At 36.7% G+C, this 22,672-nt stretch overlaps 1 protein-coding gene across 2 annotated transcripts in view; it reads right to left on the minus strand.

Annotated features, from left to right (window-relative positions):
• Positions 1-203: 203 nt before the first annotated feature.
• The window catches only part of Msp300 (Muscle-specific protein 300 kDa), a 232,951-nt gene continuing 210,482 nt past the window's right edge, over positions 204-22,672 (minus strand). The window contains exons 26-32 of one of the 2 annotated variants that reach the window (XM_017622295.1): positions 17,089-17,346; positions 10,780-13,811; positions 10,444-10,482; positions 9,002-9,628; positions 5,911-6,052; positions 5,415-5,488; positions 204-2,766 (exon numbers count right to left, since the gene is read on the minus strand). In XM_017622295.1, the coding sequence (XP_017477784.1) occupies positions 2,514-2,766; positions 5,415-5,488; positions 5,911-6,052; positions 9,002-9,628; positions 10,444-10,482; positions 10,780-13,811; positions 17,089-17,346 (4,425 nt within the window). In that variant the 3' untranslated portion in view covers positions 204-2,513. The remainder of the gene's footprint in view (positions 2,767-5,414; positions 5,489-5,910; positions 6,053-9,001; positions 9,629-10,443; positions 10,483-10,779; positions 13,812-17,088; positions 17,347-22,672) is intronic. The other variant, XM_017622287.1, reaches the window with a different exon arrangement.

A 22,672-nucleotide genomic window follows, 5' to 3' on the forward strand; every position in this document is an offset into this window, starting at 1 on the left:
TTCACAAAAATGTTTGCTGCTTAATGCAAAATATTTCTAAGTAAAGAGTAAGTTTTACTTTTTGTCTTAAAGTTGACAACACAAAACTGCGTTTTTTTCTCAAACGTTTTTTCCAGTATTTTCGTTTTTTTGTTTGTTAATTTTTAACGGTCATTTGTGGTAACTTAGCATTAAAAAAATGATTTTTTTTTAGTTTTTGTTTGTTTTTTTACAATAATAAAGGCAAATTTTTCTTGTTGTATTTAATGTCTATGAAAAAAGTAACAAAGCAATAGGCAATTAAACAATTATCAATAATATCATAACTTGTTTTTGTTGTTTTTTTTTGCATGCATACATAAATGTTTATGCGTTAATTCATAGAAAAATGAATAAATAGTTTATAGTTGTTCATAACACGATAACTTTTGCATTTTGCGTTTTAGGTACTTATAGAAAATTAGCGTATGTAGCTACATATGTAGGTGAAGCGTATGTATGTAAAATGTATGCCAAAAAAAGAAAATAAATATTTATAGTAACATAGATAATAATTATATGTATGCATGCATGTTGCATGTATAAACTAATTTGGATGGATTCTGGCAAAAACAAAATTCTTTTACACAAACGCCAAAAAGTGCGCGTGCAGTTTTTAAATTTTTTTGAAATTTTCTTAAATTTTTTTTTTTACATTTTCTTGCATTTTTGTTTGCTTTTCTTCAACGCATTTAAATGAATATTTTACTTCGTCGTTCGTTTTATTTTTTGTTTGTTTTATTTTTTGCTTGTTTCTTTGCAAAAAGAAATTAATGGGGTTTTTCATCAATTTCGGTTAAGCACCAGCATAGGACACTCTTGCTGCTTTCGTTTTAGCAGCTGCACAACAAGCGAAAGAAAGCGTGCACATAAATCAAGTGGCCAGCAGCGACAGCTTTTCGTTTTTGTTTTTTTTTTTTAATATTTATTACTACTATTTTTTTCGAAAAGCGTATTTTTAAAAAAATTTTCGTTTCAACAAAAATATGTATGCAACTATGGTAATGCCTGTTTTGGGAATGTTTTTTTATTTGCGAAATGTTTCGTTATGCAGTACTGCGTGGTTTGTGTGTGTGTGTGTGCCAACGTTGCTGCAAGTCATTTTGCGCAAGCAACAACCAAAACAAACATTTGGAGAGATTTTTGTTTGAGTGTGTGCAAACAGGCTGCGCAACGTTGGCCATTTTTTTTTTGGTTTTATGAAAATTTTGAAAATGTAAATGCCCCGATTTTGCGCAAAACCACTTTATTTGGGAGATGAGGTTATGTAAAAATATGGGCGTTTCACATTTTTAAAATTGTCAATTTTTTGGGTCATGAGTTTTTTTTGTTTATAAAAACAATTTGAGTTAAATTTTCACAATTCGGTTGTGGCTGTTTGAAAATTTAAATTTTGGAGAGTTTTATTTTATTTTTATTTTTATTTCTGCTGTTCTGCTATGAGTAAGGATTTCGGCTTTCTACATGTGTATTTGTGCTGTCATCTGTTGGCCTTTTCATTATGCTTCTTTTCTCTTTTGGTGCTATGCCTTGCACTACACAAAAATGTTCCACGAAATTCGCTTAATACAAAGCATAGCGCAAAAAAATTTCATTGGCAGCTGCTAAATTACTTTTGTTTTCCTAAAATTTTCCTTTTCTACATACTGAAAATATCAAAAAAATTTGTTTTGCTATACTATTTTTCGTGTTATATGTGCGTATCGTAATTTGTTTTTGTTTTTGTTTTTTTCATTTTCTCTTACAAGCTTACATACTAAATTGTTTGCTATTTTGTCGCGCTCATTTTTTTTTTTTGAAACGATTGTTTATTTTACGGTATCGCTATGAGCGCTACGAGCTACAAAAGTTCACTGGTTTCATTTGCTTTCTGCATAAATATTTTCGTTATACTAATTTCATTCGCCGCCATTTCGTTAACATTCTTTTCCCTAATATTATTTTTTTTTTTTTTTTAATCTTTTCTTGGTCTTTTTTTCATCTCGTTTTTCACATATTCCATAAGCGCTATCTATGGGCTATCAAATGTTTGCAACTATTGTGGGGAAATAACTATCGGCAAGTGCGCATGCGCAACTACAATCAACTTTATATAATGCACTAAGTACAATACAAGTTTATGGTTATAGAAAGTAGGATTGGTTTTCACATTTGTTATTGTACAATTACAAGCAAAGGCAATAATTTTTGCTTAATTCGTTTGTGTGTGTGTGTTTTTTTTTTTTAATACAAATTCATTACACAAGTCAGCAACAATTTCACGCAAGCGTACAACTACAGCGTCAAATTTTTTTTTTTTATATTTTTCAAAACTTTCTTCAGCAACTGCAACTGCAACCAACTGATTTTGGCTGTAATCATATTACAAGTTGTATTTATTTTTTTTATATACAAATCTTACTTTTCTTATATACTATTTCTTGTTCGTTTTAACTTTAAGTTATTATGTATGATTTTTTAACCTTTATTTTCGTTTGTTTCTTCATCAACCACTACTACGTTGGTGGCGGTCCATTTGGGTATGACAACATCGGTTCTAGGCTACGCGCAAATGAATTCGAAAACATGCAGGTATAATCTTCACCGTGGGGCACAAGTGTGGCAACACCCAACAACAGCAACATGAGCGCTTGTATGGGCAACGAGGCACGTGCAACACGTCCGAGGAAGCGTGCACCGCGCGCAAGTACGGTGGTGTTGATGGCATCGCCATCGACAGCATCGGCATCGGTGGCGTTGGTGGTGCCGCTGTTTTTTTGAGAGGCGTAAGAGAAAGAGAGAGAAAAAATGTTTTAATTTAAAGTTTATTTGAACCGTAACTTAAGTAGATACATATATAAGTTTGTTAAATAAAAAAAGCAAAAAATTTTATTGAAAATGCTTTTAAAAACAAATGGCGATAATATGTATGCCTGGTTTCTCAGTCACAGTCAAAATTGAGGCTAAAGATGTTCTGAACTTCTGGATCATCGCGAATCTCTGAGTCAATAAGACGATTATATACATACATGTGTACATATGTAAGTATATTTAAAAGTAATAAGTTATCAGACCAGATAGATAGATATGTAGGTAGATGAATAAAGCGAAATTGCGACCAGCAGGTCTAGTGAGCCCTCAGCTCATTACAGTACCTCAACTAGCTCTAGATACTCTAGATCACTGATGGACACTGCCTTGCCCGCGGGCAAAGCTCTTTTAAGCTTTCTATGTAGCCCTTGGCCATAAATGCCTTATGGTCCTCTCTCTTTTATCGTGTTGGGACCTATTAAAAGCATAGCAATATAGCATTCAAAATTACCCTCAACCTTGAAAGCTATGGGACTTTTTTTTGCGCCGGCCCCACCGGTAAAAGTACAAAGCCTGTTTATACTTTCTGAACGAATAGACTACGTGACCACGACCTGTACTTTGAAACGAATTTCACAGCCACTATCTAGGTCGAAGGCTGGCATGTGTATGCCTTAGGACTCTGTCAATATTGACACACATTTAATTGATACGATTCCAAAATAAATTTATTGACAACTTGGCTCTTAATTAGTCTGTCAGTCGTTGTGCTATTTATATCCTCCTCAGCGTATGTGTGCCTTATGGATGGGAATCTTGGGCAGTCACACAGAAAATGCTGGGACCCTTTCTTCACCAGCTTCTAGGTTACAGCTTCGACACATTGTATTATGGAGAAGTCATATTCTCGTCACGCGTGTGATTAGGGCTCAGCGCTTCCTGATAGTTGCAAATATTCTAAATACTAATGTCCTTGGCTTAATAAACAATTCAAAAGCCTACTTTCGGCTAAAGTCAAGAAGAAAATTTTTATGCCAGTCTGTATAATTGATCATACAAACATATGTCTGGCGAGTTCACGAAAATGCTAATGAACTTCTTTCATGATTATTCCGAATCCCATTCAGATTCATCCGAATTCCTTCACTAGCTTTACGGCCCTATTCTAATAAAACCTCACAACTGAGTTGTGAGCAAAAATTTGTGAGATTTCTTGTGAGGTCTATTTTGTGAGGTTATTCTTGCCCACACCTCATAAGAAAAAAGCTCAACAAAATCACCACACGAGGTGAAAAGCATTTTACTGTCTAACAGCTGTTTCGTAAATAAAATAAATACAAAAGATGGATGCCGAACAACAGGAAAAGTAAATATTTTTGCAATTTGTTTATTTTTTTGATAATTATCGATTTTATTTATTTCCTAGGCGAGGGCTGTTAAATTCCGTTGGTCACGAACCCAACTGTGGTCAACTAAAACACAATTGCCGTCTAACTCTCAGAACATTTACTTGCTATATGTTTGTTTTTTTTTTTACTCAGTCACCTGAGGTGCTACAGGCCGACCTTACAGACAACTAACACTTCCGTTTGGAAGATGCCTGCAGCATAGAGGAGCCCAGTCGTAGAGATAGATGGGCACACAATTAATTAGAGTAAATAGCCATCACAACTTAAAAGTGTCGCTATGAAGTGAGCAATGAAGCGTCTTTATTAGCCGCGTGACATTTTCTCTATTCTCTTTTGAAGTCAAGATTGGCTACCACATAGGCATCCAGCCATCCTTTGAGCCATGTGAGTCGCCCGCAACATCTCTTATTCTGAGTCTGAATTACAAGAGCTCTTTATTTGAGATCTATGGAAGTTAGTTTGAAAGTAGCCTTGAGCACGGGCTCTTCCGACTGGCAATATCGTTGATTAGGGCAATACATCACCTTCAGCTGCATAGGTAAGTGATTAGTCTTCTGTGAACAAACTACTTATCAACATTACAAAATTGCCTGAAGGCAGAAAACTTCGTAAGTAAATTTTCATAGAAAAGCTTAACTACGAGGAAAATTTGGCTAATTTCTTGCTATTCTTAATTCAGCAAAAATTGGCAAGAACAGGTTTTATATATTTCGAAAGGAGTCCTACCAATAATAAGTTCTTGAAATTCGAGATCTATTTTTGACTCGCCAATTATTATTGTACGTGTGGGGTCGTTCTTTTTATTGTTGTAGTTTTAGTGTTTTTTAAGTAAAAATCATAGCTTTACATTCCGATTTTCGGGAGCCAGTCAAAATCGCGAACCAGGCATAATGTGTATGGGCATTATTAGTCTTGTGTCTACTGGCAAATTAAAAAAATTAAAATATATAAATACATATAGTGCAATTTTGTGCAGTTAATAATTAAAAACCAAAAAAACATGAAAATTAAATAAAATGGAAGATTGCCAGTGGACACAGGTCGAAAAATAAAAAAACTAGACATGCACACTTAACTCTTCTAATAATAATAAATGATTTAAAATAAAATTTTACAAATATTTCATAGTAATTAAAGAAAATAATCAAATTTTTTTAATAACTTATAAAAGCTAATTTACAATCTAATAATATTTACTTTGCATTATCAGTGTACGGTGCGGCAGCCTGCATAGAAGAAGATGTAGAGGGTAATGTAGTTTGATCCAAAAGCTGTTTTGCAATAAAATCACAAAACGAAAAAAAAAGAAAGAAATAAAGAATAACACAAAGAAATTAATAAGAAACGCATACATGGGGTAAAATAAATTAGGTTTCAACGATGACTAATAACTATTTTTTTAATCCAAAAATTATTTTGTTTAATAAAAGTTTGGCTTTATATAAAAAGATTTGCTACATTTTTAAGTTAACAATAAATATTTAATTTAAATTTTAAATTACTCAAAATACATAGTTTTATTTTTTTTTATAATTTTTTTTGCACGCCAATTGTTTCACACAGGTGCTTAGGAAAAAATTATTAAAAATATTTTAATTCATCAATCAATTAGAAACTAAATTTTATCACATTATTACTACATTCAGGAAATTGTTTAATAACTATTATTTTATTTCGCCATCATTTAACTTACCTCTGACGACAATATATGCAGCGACACGCCCATATTATCACCATCATAGCCAAGCACAGCGCCCAACTTTACAATATAGATGCCGGAGAGGCGACGCAACGATTGTAAACGCAACCGCAAATCTGTCAGCCTGGAAAGGGTTCTTCGATTTAATGCGAATGTTAGTGAACTTACGAGATATTCAATTGGATGAAGTGTTAGAATGGGCGGACGAAAAGTTTCGAGTTTAAACAAAAAAGTGCAAAAAACCAAATACGCAACCAATAGAACGCCAACAAGAACAACAAGAAAGCGTTCATTCCAATTTTGTGTTTTTTTTTCGGAAATTTTATTTTTTTTTTTTGTGATTTTGTTAAGCAAAAAATATATAGGCATTTTATTTAAACAAAAATATATATATATATATGTATTTAGTTATAACTATAAAAGGTAAAGAGAATAATCAAGAAAGAGTTACGAGTAGACGATAGTTGGGTAAATAATTAAATATTAAAAATGGAATGGCAGCGGTAAAAAGCTAACATAAATGTGGTTATATACCAGTTTTAAGTATGAGTAAGAATGGTTAAAAGTAAACCCAAAATAATGAAACATGTTAAATGTGCATTAGGGTGCATCACTCTCCACTAAAAAAAAAAAAAATAGGTACTCTTGTTTTCACTGAAATCATACAACCTTTTATATTTTAAGACTTCCAGCAACCGATTTGAAAATATCTCAAAAAATTAAGTTTTTTATAAATAAAATTAGTTTTTTATAAAATAAAATTATAAAGTCACCACAGCCGATAGAAGAGTTTAAGCTTAGAATGTCTGCAAAATAATTTTAAAAAATTTTATCAAATTGGATCAGCTCACGCACAAAAACCTCAATACTTCTTCAAATATTTTAGCGGATGTCTTAAAATTTAATAAATTTTATAATTCCGACGGAAAATTTGCAAATTTGTTCTTTGATGAGGCACCCTAATGTACGTACATATGTATGTATGTTGTATTTTATTTTTTTTTTTTTGTGAAATAGAAAGCTTTTCAGATGCGATAGATGTACAAAATATTTCCCATATGTATGCATATTTTTTACTAAATTTAAAGCCTTTCAAGTCCCAAGTGAAATGTATGTAAATAGCCAGCTTGGTGAAAGCTCGATGAAAGCCTAAAGTATTTAAAACTATGAAAGGCTGCAGATGGGACATTTTCATGCAACGACGCGCCCTGCTGAGTTCCTGGACACAGCCATATTGAAGGGAATGAAAAATCCGATGAAATAGCTACATATATAGGATTTCATCGTAGCGGATAACTCCCTACAACTAAGGTTGAAATCAACTAAGGCAATTGGCAAGTACATCACAGTTGTAACAAATGACCTATGGAGTAATCGAGCTGGCTGTGAAGTGTCGAGACTTGACAAGCAACGAACTGAAGAGCTTCTGACTTTAAAGCAAGTACTTTTATCTACAGAAGTTGACGGGATGAGGAGGAGGATGAAACGATTCACCACTTTAATTCCAACTCTTGGGATCTCGGTTTTTCATTAGCTTGGCAGAGGTCACGAAATGGAAACTATTTGGCATCTGTTATTTCATCCGCGACAGTAAATAAATGGTTTAACAGACAATATTACGACACCGGGGAATATGGGTAAATTTATCTTAGAGTAAAATTATGATATCAGGTACAGGTACAGAGCGGACGAGTTGGTAAAAAAGCAAACCCTGGAATAAAACATGTCAGCTCAGAGAATTTTGGGCAAAAACTAGGACTTATGAAATTCCAAGCTCCTTCTGGTCCAAAAGGACTGGGCATGATTAGACGAGCTACTAATGATTGCAAATCAACATGACTCCCTTTTTGTGTTGGTTATGACAGGTCCGACTGAATTGTGGTTACCGTTCACAAAGAAAATCCCCTCTAATGTCCACATGTTTCTCTAACCGGATAATGCCCAGATTTTTGTATTTTGTCGCCAACTCAATATGAATAAATCGTATCACTCGTCTAAAATTGCCTTTTTTGTCGGCATTGTAGCTTCTATCGAAATCTTAGCGATGGTATTCTGCGAAATAAGGAAGCTGACGGTTGCGCGGTAAAGGAATCTACGATAAGACTAGCGGAACCGCCCACTCTGGCAATTTATCGCTGACTAAGACTACCAAGGTCGAATGTTAGGATGCTTACAGGAATATCAGTTAACAGTGACCACATCGCCGCTAGGAAGCTGAAGAGATAAATACAACCAGGAAATCCAACTCTCCTCAGAAAAGGCCTACAATTACTGGGGTATCTCTTACAGGGACTGCTTAGACAGCTTGCGAAAAACTTCATTACTGGCTCTGTTAGGGATAGATATAGAAAAGCCCTACCTAGATCATCGCAATGGGCAGGTAATGCCTAACGACGAACTCTTAACCAGAGCTGCCCGTCTAACCTTATCTGACTATTATGTACGTACAATAAACAATATGATTATGTAAGCTTTGAGGAAATGTCTGTTAGAACTAAAGCCGAAAAAACCAAGTATTTAGTTTAAATGTTAGTAGAATTTCGGACATACACAATTTATTATTATTATTTTTATTTTTTTCAAACAAAGCTCTATGACACAATGATGAATGGGTTTTGAAATTAACAACCAACTTAATTTAATAAAATACCACTATTATTAAAACTAACATTTATAAAGTAAAAGTGTCTACTGCTTTCTGCGTCACACATTCTACAATTGGTAAAATAAAAAATTTTCATTTTATTCCATTTTTCAACTGTCTACTTTACTTCTACTTGTACTACTACACTACTTGACTACTAGGAAAGAGTGATATATTTTTAATAAATATTCATCACAGCCCATTCTTAGCAATCTTCTTTATTTATGTAAATTACTCGCTTTCTTAATTTTTTCAACACAGAAAAAAAGTGTGACTCTACACTTTTCCCTTTTTTGCAAATTTATTCTTCACTACTATTATTTTATGCTTCACTTCACCGTTCCGAACGTATCAAAAATTTCTTACACAACTTTTGTTCTCACACAACACCCCTCTACTTTAATCGTTCCGCCCTGCGGTTTGGCCCATACGCCCGCTTACCTTGCATAGGTGTGCGTGGATTCCGAGCTCGCCTCATCCACAGTTCTCAACAGCTGATCGGCAGCATCTTGCAGACTCATCACACGCGGCTCGCAGCGTTCCAATTCGGAGCGTAATTCCTTGAATTTGCGGAATTTCGCCTCCAATACGCTACGTTCTTCAGTCAAATCCACGGGCTCTGAAGATTTAATATTCTGTTCGGTCTGTTGCAACCAAGCGCACAATTCATCGATTATCTGATGGAATTCACTGTTGCCCATTAGGGCAGTTTGCAACAGACCCTGCCATTTGGTGGCTCTAATACAAACTTCATTCCAGCGTTCGTTATCGGCTTCGAGACGATCGCGTAGTTGACGCGCCTTTTCAGTGTCCAGTGTGTGTGTGGCCAAATGATCGCCGACAACATTCAAACTCATCACAATCGATTTGTGACTTTCCAGATCGAGCAGGAATTCACGGTGATCTTGCACGACATCTTCGAGCAGTTCGATATTTGAGGGCGGTGAGGTTTGTGCGTTTTGTGTGCCTTCGGCAAATTGCAACCACTGCTCCAGTCGCCACAAATCGTTGTCAATCTGTTGCCAATTGCGTTGCGTGCAGAGCGGGCATGTCAGGCGACCGACCTCACTGTGTATTTGGTATGGAGGGGGAGATGGAGTGTAAGAGAGAAAAGAATTAGTTGTGGGTAGAGATATTGTAGCATAGTTTATGGAATAAGAAGATAGCAATTTGTTAGTTACTATAGCAGTGATTTAGGTAGAATTCGTTTGAGTTTTATTTACACTTTAAAATAATAGGAAAAATACCGGAGAGAAAGAAGTACGTCTATAAATGATGGTAAAAAAATCGATAACAATATCGATTTCGAATTGTTTATAATTTGGAAAAAAAATTCGAGCAAAATTTTTACAGAAAGAAACTTGTAACCGTGGTATCATTATTTATTAACATCGATAAATTTTGTGAAAAAGTCGATTTTTAAGTATCGATTAATTTAGGGGAAAAGTCGATAGTGCTATCGATAACAATATCAAACGATAAATGTATCTTCAAATATGAAATTAACAGTCTAAGTTTAAAACGTTAATAAAAAATTACCTAAAAAATGAATAGCGATATCGATAACTATCGAGAAAAAAGTTATCGGAAAATATACTGGTGTATTTCCTTTGGAACATCGAAACAAGCTGCATTAACGACAACGATAAATATGTCGATAAAATCATCGATAACGAAGATTCCATTCATTACATTTCTTTTAGTAAATTTGATAAATCATAAAAAATTTGTGTAAATAAAACTCATTCCATTGCATTTATGTACGTGTGTATGCATGTATGTGTGTAATATCTATGAAAGGGTTAAATACGATAAATTTAGAAAAAAAATGCAAATTTTTAATGTGTGTACATATGTAAAGTTAAAATTACGGTAGCACTTACTGTGGACAGGTCAGTTTGTAAGCAGCAGGAAGCGCGCTTCTGTTAAACATTTACATATACATATGTATGTATGTGTGTAGGCATGAATGCGTTTTGAGAGCGTGACATGAAGCATGTTTTCAGGCGGGTGTGTGTTAATTTATTTAATTTTTTTATTTAATAATTTTCGTTTTCACGTGTGTTTTTTTTTTAGTTGTGTCGAGTGTAAGTAAACAAGAAAATAGAGAAAACAAATGTGAGAACCCGACACCAATTTTACATATTACTTAAACATTTATAATAAATATTTCGTCTTGCATAATAAGCAGCAATCACACACAATTCCACAGCACTCACCTTGATTTCTGGTCTTGCTGTTGACGCGTCTTCCACTGCGAGAGTAATGTGTCAAAGCGCAATGACAATTCAGCTACCGTCTCGACCTGCGCCTCCTTGTCGTTTGCTTGACATTCGCTCAGCAGCAGCTGACTCAAATGCTTGACTAGCTCGGTGGACGATTGCGCATTGCCGATGAGTTTCGACATCTTTTGTGGACCCGGTTTGCGTGTCTTGTCGCAGATGGTGCGTTGCAGCTCATCCAGATTGGTTTGGCACTCCTTGATCGCTGTGTCCAGCTCCATAATATAAGCATCCTTGGCCGTAATCGAGGTTTCGCGTTGCATTGGCGCCTTGCGCAGTTTACGCTGCGACAAAGTATTCACCTGCACGCCGGCGTCGGCCTCTGAGATGCGCGTCGCCGAAATGACCGCCTCCGCGGCAGCACCAGCGGCAGCAGCGGTTGCCGCAGCAGCCTTTGCAGTCCATTCGGTTTTGATTGTGACAATGCGTGTTTGTAGCTCACGCCAAATTGTCGTATACTGTGTAATGAGCGTGACAATGCGCGTGAGCTCGTCTTGCTTCGCCTTAGTTTTAGTTTCTGCACCCAGTTTGTCGGCGCTTTCAACCTTATCGGTGGCTTGGTTCAACCTAGCCTCGAGGCTTTCGATACGCTTAAGCGCAGCTTGTGCCTCCGCAGGTGTCTTCGGCTGTTGCTTCTGCAGCCGCTCGAGTTCACTTTGAATACCCGCCAGCGTTTGTACTGCCTCCTGTTGCGCTTTCTCGAAATCGCGGCGAAGTTTCACATCTTTATCGATGACATCAATAACGGCATGACAGCGTGGACCCAATTGGCGCCACTTTGCCAGCATTACCTTCGTAGGCATTGTGAGATTCTGTATGTTCTCAGGGTCGATGCCGGCGCTCATCATCAGCTTGCCGTAAGTGTGCACGAGTTGGTTGAGTGGCGCTTCTTGCGTCTCCAGCTCAGCCAACTTGGCTTCGACGGCTTTCTGGCGCGCAGCTGCCTCCTCCTTGGTCAGTGACGAGAGATCGCGCTCGAAGCCAGCTATGTCCGACTCTTGCTTGCTCAGCCAGGTCTTGTACTCGGTAGTGAATTTGATCAGTTGCTGCAACAAATTCCACGTGGTGAGTATGCGCTGCTTGCGTTCGGCCGATTGCTGACATACATTCTTCCAGCGCTTTTCAAGATTCTGCGCTGAGACGCCTAAATTCGAGGTGTTCACATGCGAGCGCCAAGTGTCCGCGTCGTTTAGGAGCATTTCAACCAAATTGAGCACCTCACCCACATTACTGCTGTGATTCTCAATAGAGCGTTGTATCTTCTCGTGCTCTTTCAGCTTCGCTTCTATCACTGGCGGTGTGTACGAGTCGAAGGTGAGCGGCTTGTCTAATTCGGTCTCAACTTCAAACATCCAGGCGCGTATTAAGGCAATGCGTTCTTCCAGGCGCTGCAGCGTCATCTTTAAATCGCCAATCTTATTGGCGCGCTGCTTGCTCAGGTACTTCAGACGCTCCCAGCGATCGATGAACATATCGGATTTTTCTTGCACTTCCATGCGTATGGCTTCTGCATTCTGCGAATTATCCGTGTATAGTGAAATCAGTTCGCGTCCCGTTGAGAGCAACCATTCGCGATCCTTCTCGCGTAACTGCAGCTCGGCAGTGACTTGTTTATCCAATTGACGCGCTGCATCTTCCGGGTTAGCGATTGCTGAAATATCGGAATCGCGCTCAACGCGGTGTTCTAGTCCGCTCAGCCAATGCGCCAGCCGTTCGTAGCGGGTATTGAAGAGCGCATGCAAGGACAAACGCTCCTCGATGGAGTTAATCAAGGTTGACAGCTGGTACTCGAGATCGGCATGTTGCTGCCAGTGCAGCCAAACCTTTTGCCGTATGGCTTTCATATCGTGCGGGCTAATGCATTCCTTGAGCTCCTCTTGCATTACATTGAGTCCCTCGAGTTCTTGCGTGAGCGTCGATAGGTGCACTTGCTGTGCGCGCAGCTTGCTAAGGCATTCTTGGATGGCGCTCGAGCTAGTGGGCAATGACGCATTAGTATCGGCAACCAGCTGTTGGATTTTATCAAATTCAGCATCGAGTTGCGCAACGCGCTGCTCATACGAACTCGCCAACTTGGAAATTTTCACCAGAAAACCGAACCATGTCTCAAGCGCGGCCTTCAAATTGTTTATGCGCTGCGCCACGCTCGACTGTTCCATGCGTATGGAGGTAGCGAGCGCGTCATCACAGAAGCGCAATAAATTCGCCTGCTGCTCCTTCAATTCCGCCAACATCCCTTCACCTGCCGGCAACTGCTGCAGCAACTCTTCCAAACGCTGTTTGAGCCGCGGTACGCGCTTCAAATGTATATAGCGCAGCTGCAAGCGCGTACGTTCCTTTTCGCGCTCCTTCAGCCATTCCAGCAGCGCAGCCAAATCGGTGCGATATGCATTCCAAGCGGCCATGCGCCGTTCCAATTCACTATTGCGCTGCATAATACGTGACAGCGTTTCATTATGCATATTCGTTAGCAGCTTGAATTGTTCGGCGAGCGCCGGTTCGAGTTGCTGCTCGGCTTCGGTGTGCGTGGCCAGCACATTTTGCTGTGAGATAAGCAGGTTCTGATGTATCTCACACAGATGTTGCTGTTCCTTGAGACTGGTGTAGTCCTCGGGTATGTTGCATGCAAGGAATTGCTGTACGTGTTGCAGGTATTGACGCCACAGCTTCAGCGCTTCTGTGCTATTTTGACTGCGTAGCAGCCTTGTGGATAAGCGATGATACTCCTGGAAAGTTTCCTGGAAGATCTTCTGCCACAGCTCTAGCACTTCAATAATGGTGTTGTCATCGTCATTGCTGCTGCTGCTGCTGCTGCCGCGTTCGGTTGCTGTATTTTCTATATTTCGTTCGTGCAACTGCTTCAGCTCTTCCTCGGTGCGCGCCAATGTTTCCAGATGTGCGCGCAATGCCGCCAACTGCTCTTCACTGGGCACGCCGGCAACTGCGGCCTGTGCCTGCCGATCAACGTCCTGTAAACAATGAAAACGAGGCATTATTTTTTTATGCTATCAAAAATGAGCAAAGAAATATTAAAAAAAAAAAGAAAAACGTTTGAGGCGACAGCGTTAAAAGCACTCAACCATGGCGACGACTGTTTGCAAATAGTGGCACGTTCGCTATATGTATGTTCTCTTTGCGCCACATTTTGTTGTAATTGCAGTAGCCTGCATTATTAAATTGGCAGCTGTGTATTTTACTTGCATACCAATTACCTTCAATTACAATACAAGTAGAACACACTGTGGCGGAAATTCTAACAGCCAAGGCAGTGCTTAAAACTGTCCAAATAGTAGTGCGGGTCACTCACAGCGAGCTCGCACTCAACAATAAAGTTGTATGTATATTTGTGTAGACTTCTTTTCTAGGCAGGCCTTGATTTGTATTGCTTCCTTCACTTGGCCAATTTACCGACTTTTAAGGTAATTTACAGAAAAGTTTTACTTCCTATAATTTCATAATGACCTCGTCACCGTCTAGCACATATGTATGTATGTATGTACGGCGCTCAAAGGGAAAAACCCAATTTACACACTCCCACCTATCGTGATCATGAGCATGTATGTATGTATTTGGTGTGGTAGTATGCGGAATTCATGCTTTGTGCAACACCTGGAGTTAGATGCGGCCGCACTCAACTGGCAAGGTGAATGAAATCCTTGCGATGTTTGGAAATTCACGCTACATCCAAGAGCATTTATACATATTTGTATGTACACTCACGGCAAAAAGTATTGACACAGAGAATTTTGCACAATATATGCAACGGTTTTAATTTAATTTTATATGGTTCACTACAAAAAAAAAATATAAAAATATATAACCCCAAAGTTGCTTTCGATTTTTTTTTTATATGGAAGAAAACTCGTAAAAAAATTGCCAAAAATCAATGGCAAGTCTTAGCTACTTAAAAGTGGCACTTTATTGCACTTTAGAAATATTCCCAAAAATCGACGGTAATTCCTAAATACAAAAAAGTGACACTTTATTGCACTAAAATTTACTTGCTGCAAAACTGCATACTCGAGGAAATTTCGAAAAATCTGTTAAAAAATTGAAAATTGGCATGAAAATTTATTGAATTTTCCTGAGATTTGCACAAAGTTTAGAAATTATAAATTATATTTTTATGTTTTTTGTTGCAGTAAAAACTATTTTTATTATAAAATTTTTGTTTTTGTTTTGTAAAAAATAATTTTTTTTTATAAACAATCTTTTTATTGATTTTATAAATATAGCGGAAACATTAGAATACAAATTTTTGCATATATTGTGAAAAATCATCTGGGCCATTGCTTTTTGCCGTGAGTGTATGTATGTATATTTTCAAATACCAATAACCTACATTAAATGTTTTTTTTTTCAATTTTAATTTCCACCCTCATGCGGGAAACTCCGAACTTGTAAACAAACCTTTTAGTTAGTAGTCTCAAACTCTCTTAACAAATTTTTGTTTGAAAATGAGCCGCGGAGTTGCGCGGATGCCCTCATTTGGATAGTTAATGTCTTCTTTTTTGTGCCCGATTTTGCGATTTTAGAAAGATGAGGTTGGCAATTGAAAAGCAAAATCCCTTCTCGACCGATAAAAATTAAGCTCTACGCAGCTCTCATCATGAATGTTATTTAACATGGCGCAGAAACAAAAATGAGAAGATCCTTGGGCTTTCGAGCAACTCTACCCAAAATCGGTGGGCATTTTTGCATTGCCGACGGGTACCGAAGAAGATGGAATGCTGAAATGGGCCAGCTTTTCAACAACATGGACTATGTAGTTAAGCACATAGAAGTACAACTACTGTGCCGGCTTTGACACTAAGTAACAATGGACGAGCACCTCTGCAAGAGCAAAGGCACCCGCGAACAAAATGGAAGGACCAAGTGAAGAAGGATTTAAAAATATCTACACTTTTATCTCATGTAATGACGATAACTACGTATTTAGGTCCTCTGCATTCGCAGTTAATTTTGTACCAACATCTTCCTTAAAAGTATTACAACTTCTTCAGTCTTTAGCTGACTTCGAGGGTTTTTTTTTTATTAAAAAGATTTGTATCAAACTCGATTGTAAAGCGTATTAAAACGAAAATTTGACAACTGGCTTACCCTCGCAAGTTTTATTGGCTTCTTCAATTAATTTACTGATTGTTTCGTGTTAAATATTGGTGTCTCATTTCAAATAATTTTGTTTTAAGAGAACTCATCAGTCACGCGTGTTTTCCAATTTTATGCCGTGGGCTTGCCTAGAGCCGTAAACTGTTGTATACTTTCATGCCAGAGTATGTACAAACATTTTTATACATGGGTGTGCACGCTCTTCACGAAATCCGCTAATAAATTAATGAAATCAATGATTGAAACTCGGAAGGAGAAACAATGAAATCTTTTTGATATCACTAAATAATATCTGAACCATTTAATTCTATTAGAGGATTAATAAACTTATTCGTGAGTGTTGTACACATTCATATTTCCATATGTAGGTATATATGTATGTATGCGAAAACATATGGCAACCTGCGAATAATTTCGCTGCCACATGAATAAACATTTCGTGGCATGCGTAGCGGCAATTAGCAGCAAATTGTATAAATATATATGTGTGAATATATCCATAGTTTTGCACATGAGCATATCTTAGTTGAATATATGCAGCATGCACTACATAGTTTATGTGTATGTACATTAGGATGGATCACTGGATGGAAACTGTTATTGCTTTTCCATCGGAATTATAAGTTTTATTATATTTTAAGACTTTCGCCAAATTATTTCGAAAAAATATTAAGATTTAAATGAAGATACCTACAAAAATCGCGTTATTTTTTAACATTTTTATGTAGTCCCTCTAAGCTTGATCTTTTCTATTTATTGAATTTATTTTTATTGAAAAATTTTTAATCAGCTTGAGGCCGTTATTAATGAATACTTTTGTGCAAAAACAGCAATAATTTATGGCATCAATTACAACAAAAAAAAATTTCTAAATAAATTGTTGTTGGAACAGAAATTAACAACAAAAAAATATTATTTTTATTACCAAAAACTCAATTTTTTTTTATACATTTTCATATCGGTTCAGCTCTCATAAATCTTAGAAAGTTTTGGCGAAGGTCTTAAAATATAATCAATTTTATAATACCGATGGATAAACAGTACCAATTTTTTTTTTTTTTTTTCGTATGGAAAGTGATGCACCCTAACAATACAATAGTATTTTTTTTGTTTTCGCTAAAATCCATTGCAACTCACCTTCTGCACATTATTCAAGTACGTTTTTGTTTGTTGCACATTCTCCTCGATTGCCTTGCGTTCTTTATCCTTGGCTTCCGCCACATTCGCCAATGTGGTAATGGCCTCCTTGCAATCTTGCAAGCGTTGGCCTAAAGCATCCAATTCACCTTGCATAAGGCCAGAGGCATCCAAACCAATATCAGCGGCTATTTTCGTAACGATATCGCGCAGCTCGGACAAGCGATCCGTTTGTGAATTCAAATTATCCTGGCAAACCTGTATGGCGGGAAGGGCAGAAAAAAAGAAAGAAAATAAATTAAGTAGAACTAAGTACTTGTTGGCAAAAAATATGCAGCGGAAAGGCGAGACAACTTAAAAGTGCAGCGATTTTTTATACATATGTACGGTGCTTTAAATAAATTATTTAGCACACGAGTTACTCATCTAATTCCTGTCTAAGAAGTGACTGCTGCTTATAGCATAGTTTTTATAATACTTGGCAGCATAAACATATGCGTGTATGTACAGTGCCGAACAGAAGTATTGGCACAGTGAATTTTTCGCAATATATGCAAAGTTCATTATTCTAATTTATTTTCGATAATTTTTTATAAAAATACTGTTCATTCTACACCAGAAAACATAATAATAAAATCTCTAAACTTTGTGCAAAACTCAGGAAAATTCATTAAATTTGCACACTAATTTGCAACTTTTTATTCAGATTTTTTAGAAAAATTCTAAGTATGCAGTTTTATAGCCCATTCAAATTTAGTATTACATAGGGCAAGTTTCAAGTCGCTAGAAAATCGCATTGATTTTTGGTAATTTTTTTTCACGCAAGTTCTTCCATACATAGTAATTCGACAATTATTTTTTGTATGGAGAAAATGAGTAACACCTTCCACTAAAAAAATTGCCAAAACTCAACGCGAATTTCTAGCGACTTTAAACTTGCACTTTGTTATATTCAAATTTGAATGGGCTATAAAACTGCATACTTAGAGTTTTTCTAAAAAATCTGAATAAAAAGTTGCAAATTAGTGTGCAAATTTAATGAACTTTCCTGAGTTTTGCGCAAAGTTTAGAGTTTTTATTATTACGTTTTCTGGTGTAAAGTGAACTATATTTTTATAAAAAATTATCGAAAATAAATTAGAATAAAAAACTTTGCATATATGGCGAAAAATTCACTGTGCCAATACTTTTGTTCGTCACTGTATGTACTCGTATACATATATGCTAGCAGTCGCACTTCTGTGCTCACTTCTTTATTTTATAATGCATTTAGCACACACACTGTCTAGTCCAATTTTAAATTCCTGTCTTTGCGGTTGTCTTGCGATTATGTACGTGCCTCTTCTAGCGGCTATTTTGCGCGCGCGTACATTGACATTCTTTTTCGTTTACTTTGCAGACACTTTATATTGTGAATATGTATGCATAAATCTACCTTTTCACATACATGTGTAGTTAGCTAAGCACATGCTTACTTAGTATAATTCCCCATGCCCATGCATATGTATATGCAAACATTTGTATTGTTCGGAAGCGCAATACTTCAGCTGCAAACTCACATTGTGCATAGATTCTTTACTTACTAATGGTCGGCACGGCGTATGAGTGACTCAGTTAGAATTGAGTTGAACGGGAATAGGGAGATCAATAACGACAAATTATTGATTGCGTGACGCTAGCACCTATGCACTTTAATTAAATAAGTGTGTGTATATGTAAATACATTTATGCTCGATTAAGTGCTGTTCTATTATTATTTTTTTCTTTAGTTTTCTTTTATACTGACTTTTATTTCTATTTGAAACTTTTGGTAAAGTCCGGTTCACACGAATGTCAATTATATACTGACCGCTGAAATGATATTAACGAACTAAAAAGCACTGACGTACATACATATATATATATACATATATGTATGTAAGTAGTTAGGCACATGCGATAGCACGCTACATTAACTATGGTGTGGACGCAGATATAAATACAAGCAGACATACATACATATGAACATACTAACTCGGATTATATGTATTTGTTGACTTATCCAAAAGAATTGATTTTACTTTAGTAGTTGATTTTATCTGAAGTAAAAAAAAAATTTACTTTCATGGAATTATTGCATATGTACATATGCGTGTACATATACATATGTACGTATGTTTTTACTAATACACTAGCCGATGCGTACGCCTTAAGCTCAATAAAAATTGTTGAATATAATTGTTATAAGGCCATAAAATAACAAAAACAAATAACTTAAGGACGAGCACAAGTAAAAGTTAAACATTCTAAAAAATAGCATTATTAACAAAAACCAACAACCACATGATCAAGTTTAAAATGGAACTGGAATAGCTGCGCTTGATTGTAGTTGGCTCACATGAAAAAAGTGGAAAAAATCAACAGCAGTTTATAAGGCGAACTTAGCATAGTGCGTAGGCAACGGGTCGCGGGTTCGAATCCCGCTGAAGAAGTCTGATGAGGAAATGTGGTGATTTCCGAAATGGCTATCGCTTCTACAATTTTTTCAAATTTTTGTTGCTTTTCCACAATAAGTTTTTCATTAAACACGGCCTCAAGCTCAATAAAAATTGTTGAATATGATCTACAGATCGATAAAGGTGAATTTCATTTATGCAAGTGGATTGGCAAATAGTTTTCTCTACAGAATACGAATCGCTTAATAATAAATGTTGCGAAGGCATTTATTTTAGCCGCCAAGACGCTTACTAAGTCTTCGCAATGACGCATCCGAAATAGGATTTATTTTCCATGACTATTCGAAATTGGTAGTATATCGTGCTTGCTAAAATATCGCACACGATCTTCAAAACGGACACAACTCAAAATTTGGCATTTTTTTAAATTATGCATTAAAAATTTACACAGAGCTTTTGTTTAGCTTTCAGCAAAAGCTGGAGCAAATTTTTGTTATAACTTGTTGAAAACACCTCCTAAGGTAAAGTCTTCCTTGCCCATATGATTAGCATATGCTAAGAAATAGTTTTTCGCATTTTCTGACAAAGACGTGTAATTTTAAATTGTGTCACCTGAACCATGCTGAATACATACTTATGTATACCTAAGCTGTTCCTACGCTGGTATGTAGTGTCAACGTGGCACCCTATCGCTCACCTTCGCTTTGTGCCCCATGACGGGAAAAATTTTTTTTTGGTGCTCACTGATTTTTAGCATAAAATTATGCACATTAAAAATGCCTTAAAAGCGATTTTACCGACACATTACTTTATCGCATTATCTAGCAGACATGATCGGAATTCACGAACTGTTTGTTGTTCATACAATTTCTATGCTGCTATGATATCACAGTGATGTCATCTAATCCTATGTTGTGCTGACACAGGTAAAAACGTATGCAAGTAGAATTTGTTATGAAAAATTCGCTTGTCTCTGCTTACTTAGATGTGACTTATACATATATGTACATAATCTTCTAGCCTATCTACATATGCTCTATGCTTATCTATGCTGCACGTTTTCGACATTGAAATGGGATTTGTAAAATTCCAACATTGCCGCCCGACAGCTTCTAATTAATTTGTCAGCATGTGCACTACATGCATACATTATACAAAAAAAAAAAAAAAATTAAGTAAAAAATTACGAAATTGTAGCAGTCGCAATATGATCTCCGAAAGATTTCAGTAATCGTAAGGCAAAAAATGGTTTCTAAACCAACTATTGCTGCGACGCATTTATTTACTTCATTTCCTTGCCTTCATAAATTCATGATTTCATTGTACTCTTAGTACAGCAAATATTGGCTGCTGTTGTTTTTTAACTTTATAAAAAAAAAATACTAAAAATTGCGATAAGCTTGAGATGGAAATTACATTAACTCTTGCTTGGTTTCCACAGTGAAGTGCAAACATATTTGCATACACACATACATACATACGTACTTTAAGCATAGACATCAATATGTATGCATATTTACTCATGCACATACATTCATTATATATATACATATATTTCAGTTTAATAACCGCAGATAAGCTTGAAAGGAAAATGTTTTTTTATTTAAATTTTATTTTACTTTAATTTGTTTTTTTGTTTTTTTCTGTACTATACTACATTTATCAGTAAATTTCACTTTCTTACAAGGAACAATAAAATTGCAACTGTGTAAATTAACAGTAAAATAAGCAAACAAATTTTTGCGCAGTGGCAAGAATTCGATATCGTGGGTTCGCGCTAAAAAAAAGGTTGGTAATATTTTAAATATTTACGATTCACAGCATATCGACGCTGGGTCAGAACGAATCATTCACCACCCACTTTCCCTCCACAGAGGTTCGAATGGATCGAAACTGGATAGAAAGGTGGGTGGAACTCTTAATTAAACCCAAATAAGGCTCGCGGATTAACCCAGTACTTACTACGTACTCGGATAGTCAGACGGCAAAAAAGCTCCTTAGTCCTTTGATAATACTAAATATGTACATATGTACGAAAGCGGAAGCGATCAGGGAATGCCCGATTTTTCTCTCGAATGCATAAAATTATTTCATTATCAAGCTTATTTGGGTTCCATGCCACAACGATATCGAAGCAGCTGCATAGCCGTTGTTGTTGACAATTCAGGACACTACTGAAGAACTGTCGCCGAGTAAATGAGGAAATGAAATGAGCACCATTGGCTACATGTGGACCCCTTCTAGACGGATGTACTCTTACTAAGCTCAGCGAACGCCTTGCATGCAAGGTATCGAAGAGGGCCTCTTATTCACGTGTTGACCGGTGAGGATCAGGGAGCTCTTCAAACTCCCCTGGCCACATCTTTCCACACTGGTGGTAGATCAATTTAAGCGGTCATTGTCCTATTGGAATTCATGCGGTCAGCCCCAACATCACTTCAAGCCCCTACTACTGCAGCTGTATGAAGAATGATGAGGTGAAATGTCCGCAACAACTCCAACTCAGCTGCCCAGTCAACGCGAATTTTAGGTTTAAACTCCTTGTATCTTATTTCTGGGCTCGCGTGGAGCTATCGGGAACAGGGATTACGCACTTTCGGGGCTTTGTTACTGGAACTGAGCGGTTTTCTACCACAAACGCTATAAAGTCAGTTAATCCACTAGTCTAAATACGTTTCCACCCATAAAGACAGCCGTCCTAGTATAGTAGAATGTAATAAACCAGAAAATATCAAAAACTAACAACTTTAAAGTTCAACTTTGTAAAAAAAAAATCGGCAATTCAAGAAAATTTCGCGACTTTCGGCCAAAATTTCCATCGATTTATGCTCACTCCAATTAATCTTAAAACAAGCCATCAATATTTTGGTAAAGACTCGTTCTCAATTGAGTTCTCGACTCGGAAGGTCTGTCGTGAAGATGTCACAGTGGGGTACCGACTTCTAGCATGGATTTGGAAAATATTCAAATTCTTCACTACATTGTCCCTGAGCGTGAGCTGAGGAACTAACTGCCTGACGTAATGATTGCACAAAATTGGCTTCACGGTACAGCACAATCGTCCACCACTTGCGCTTCTCAATCAGAGTCATCAGTAAAGCACAAATGAGGTTCATAGACGCCCAGTCATCCTTTATGCAATCATTTGA

Source organism: Rhagoletis zephyria, unplaced genomic scaffold (genome assembly GCF_001687245.7).
Source record: "Rhagoletis zephyria isolate East Lansing unplaced genomic scaffold, Rhagoletis_zephyria_1.1 Rzeph_scaffold_00047, whole genome shotgun sequence".
In the NCBI taxonomy this organism is placed as follows: Eukaryota; Metazoa; Arthropoda; class Insecta; order Diptera; family Tephritidae; genus Rhagoletis; species Rhagoletis zephyria.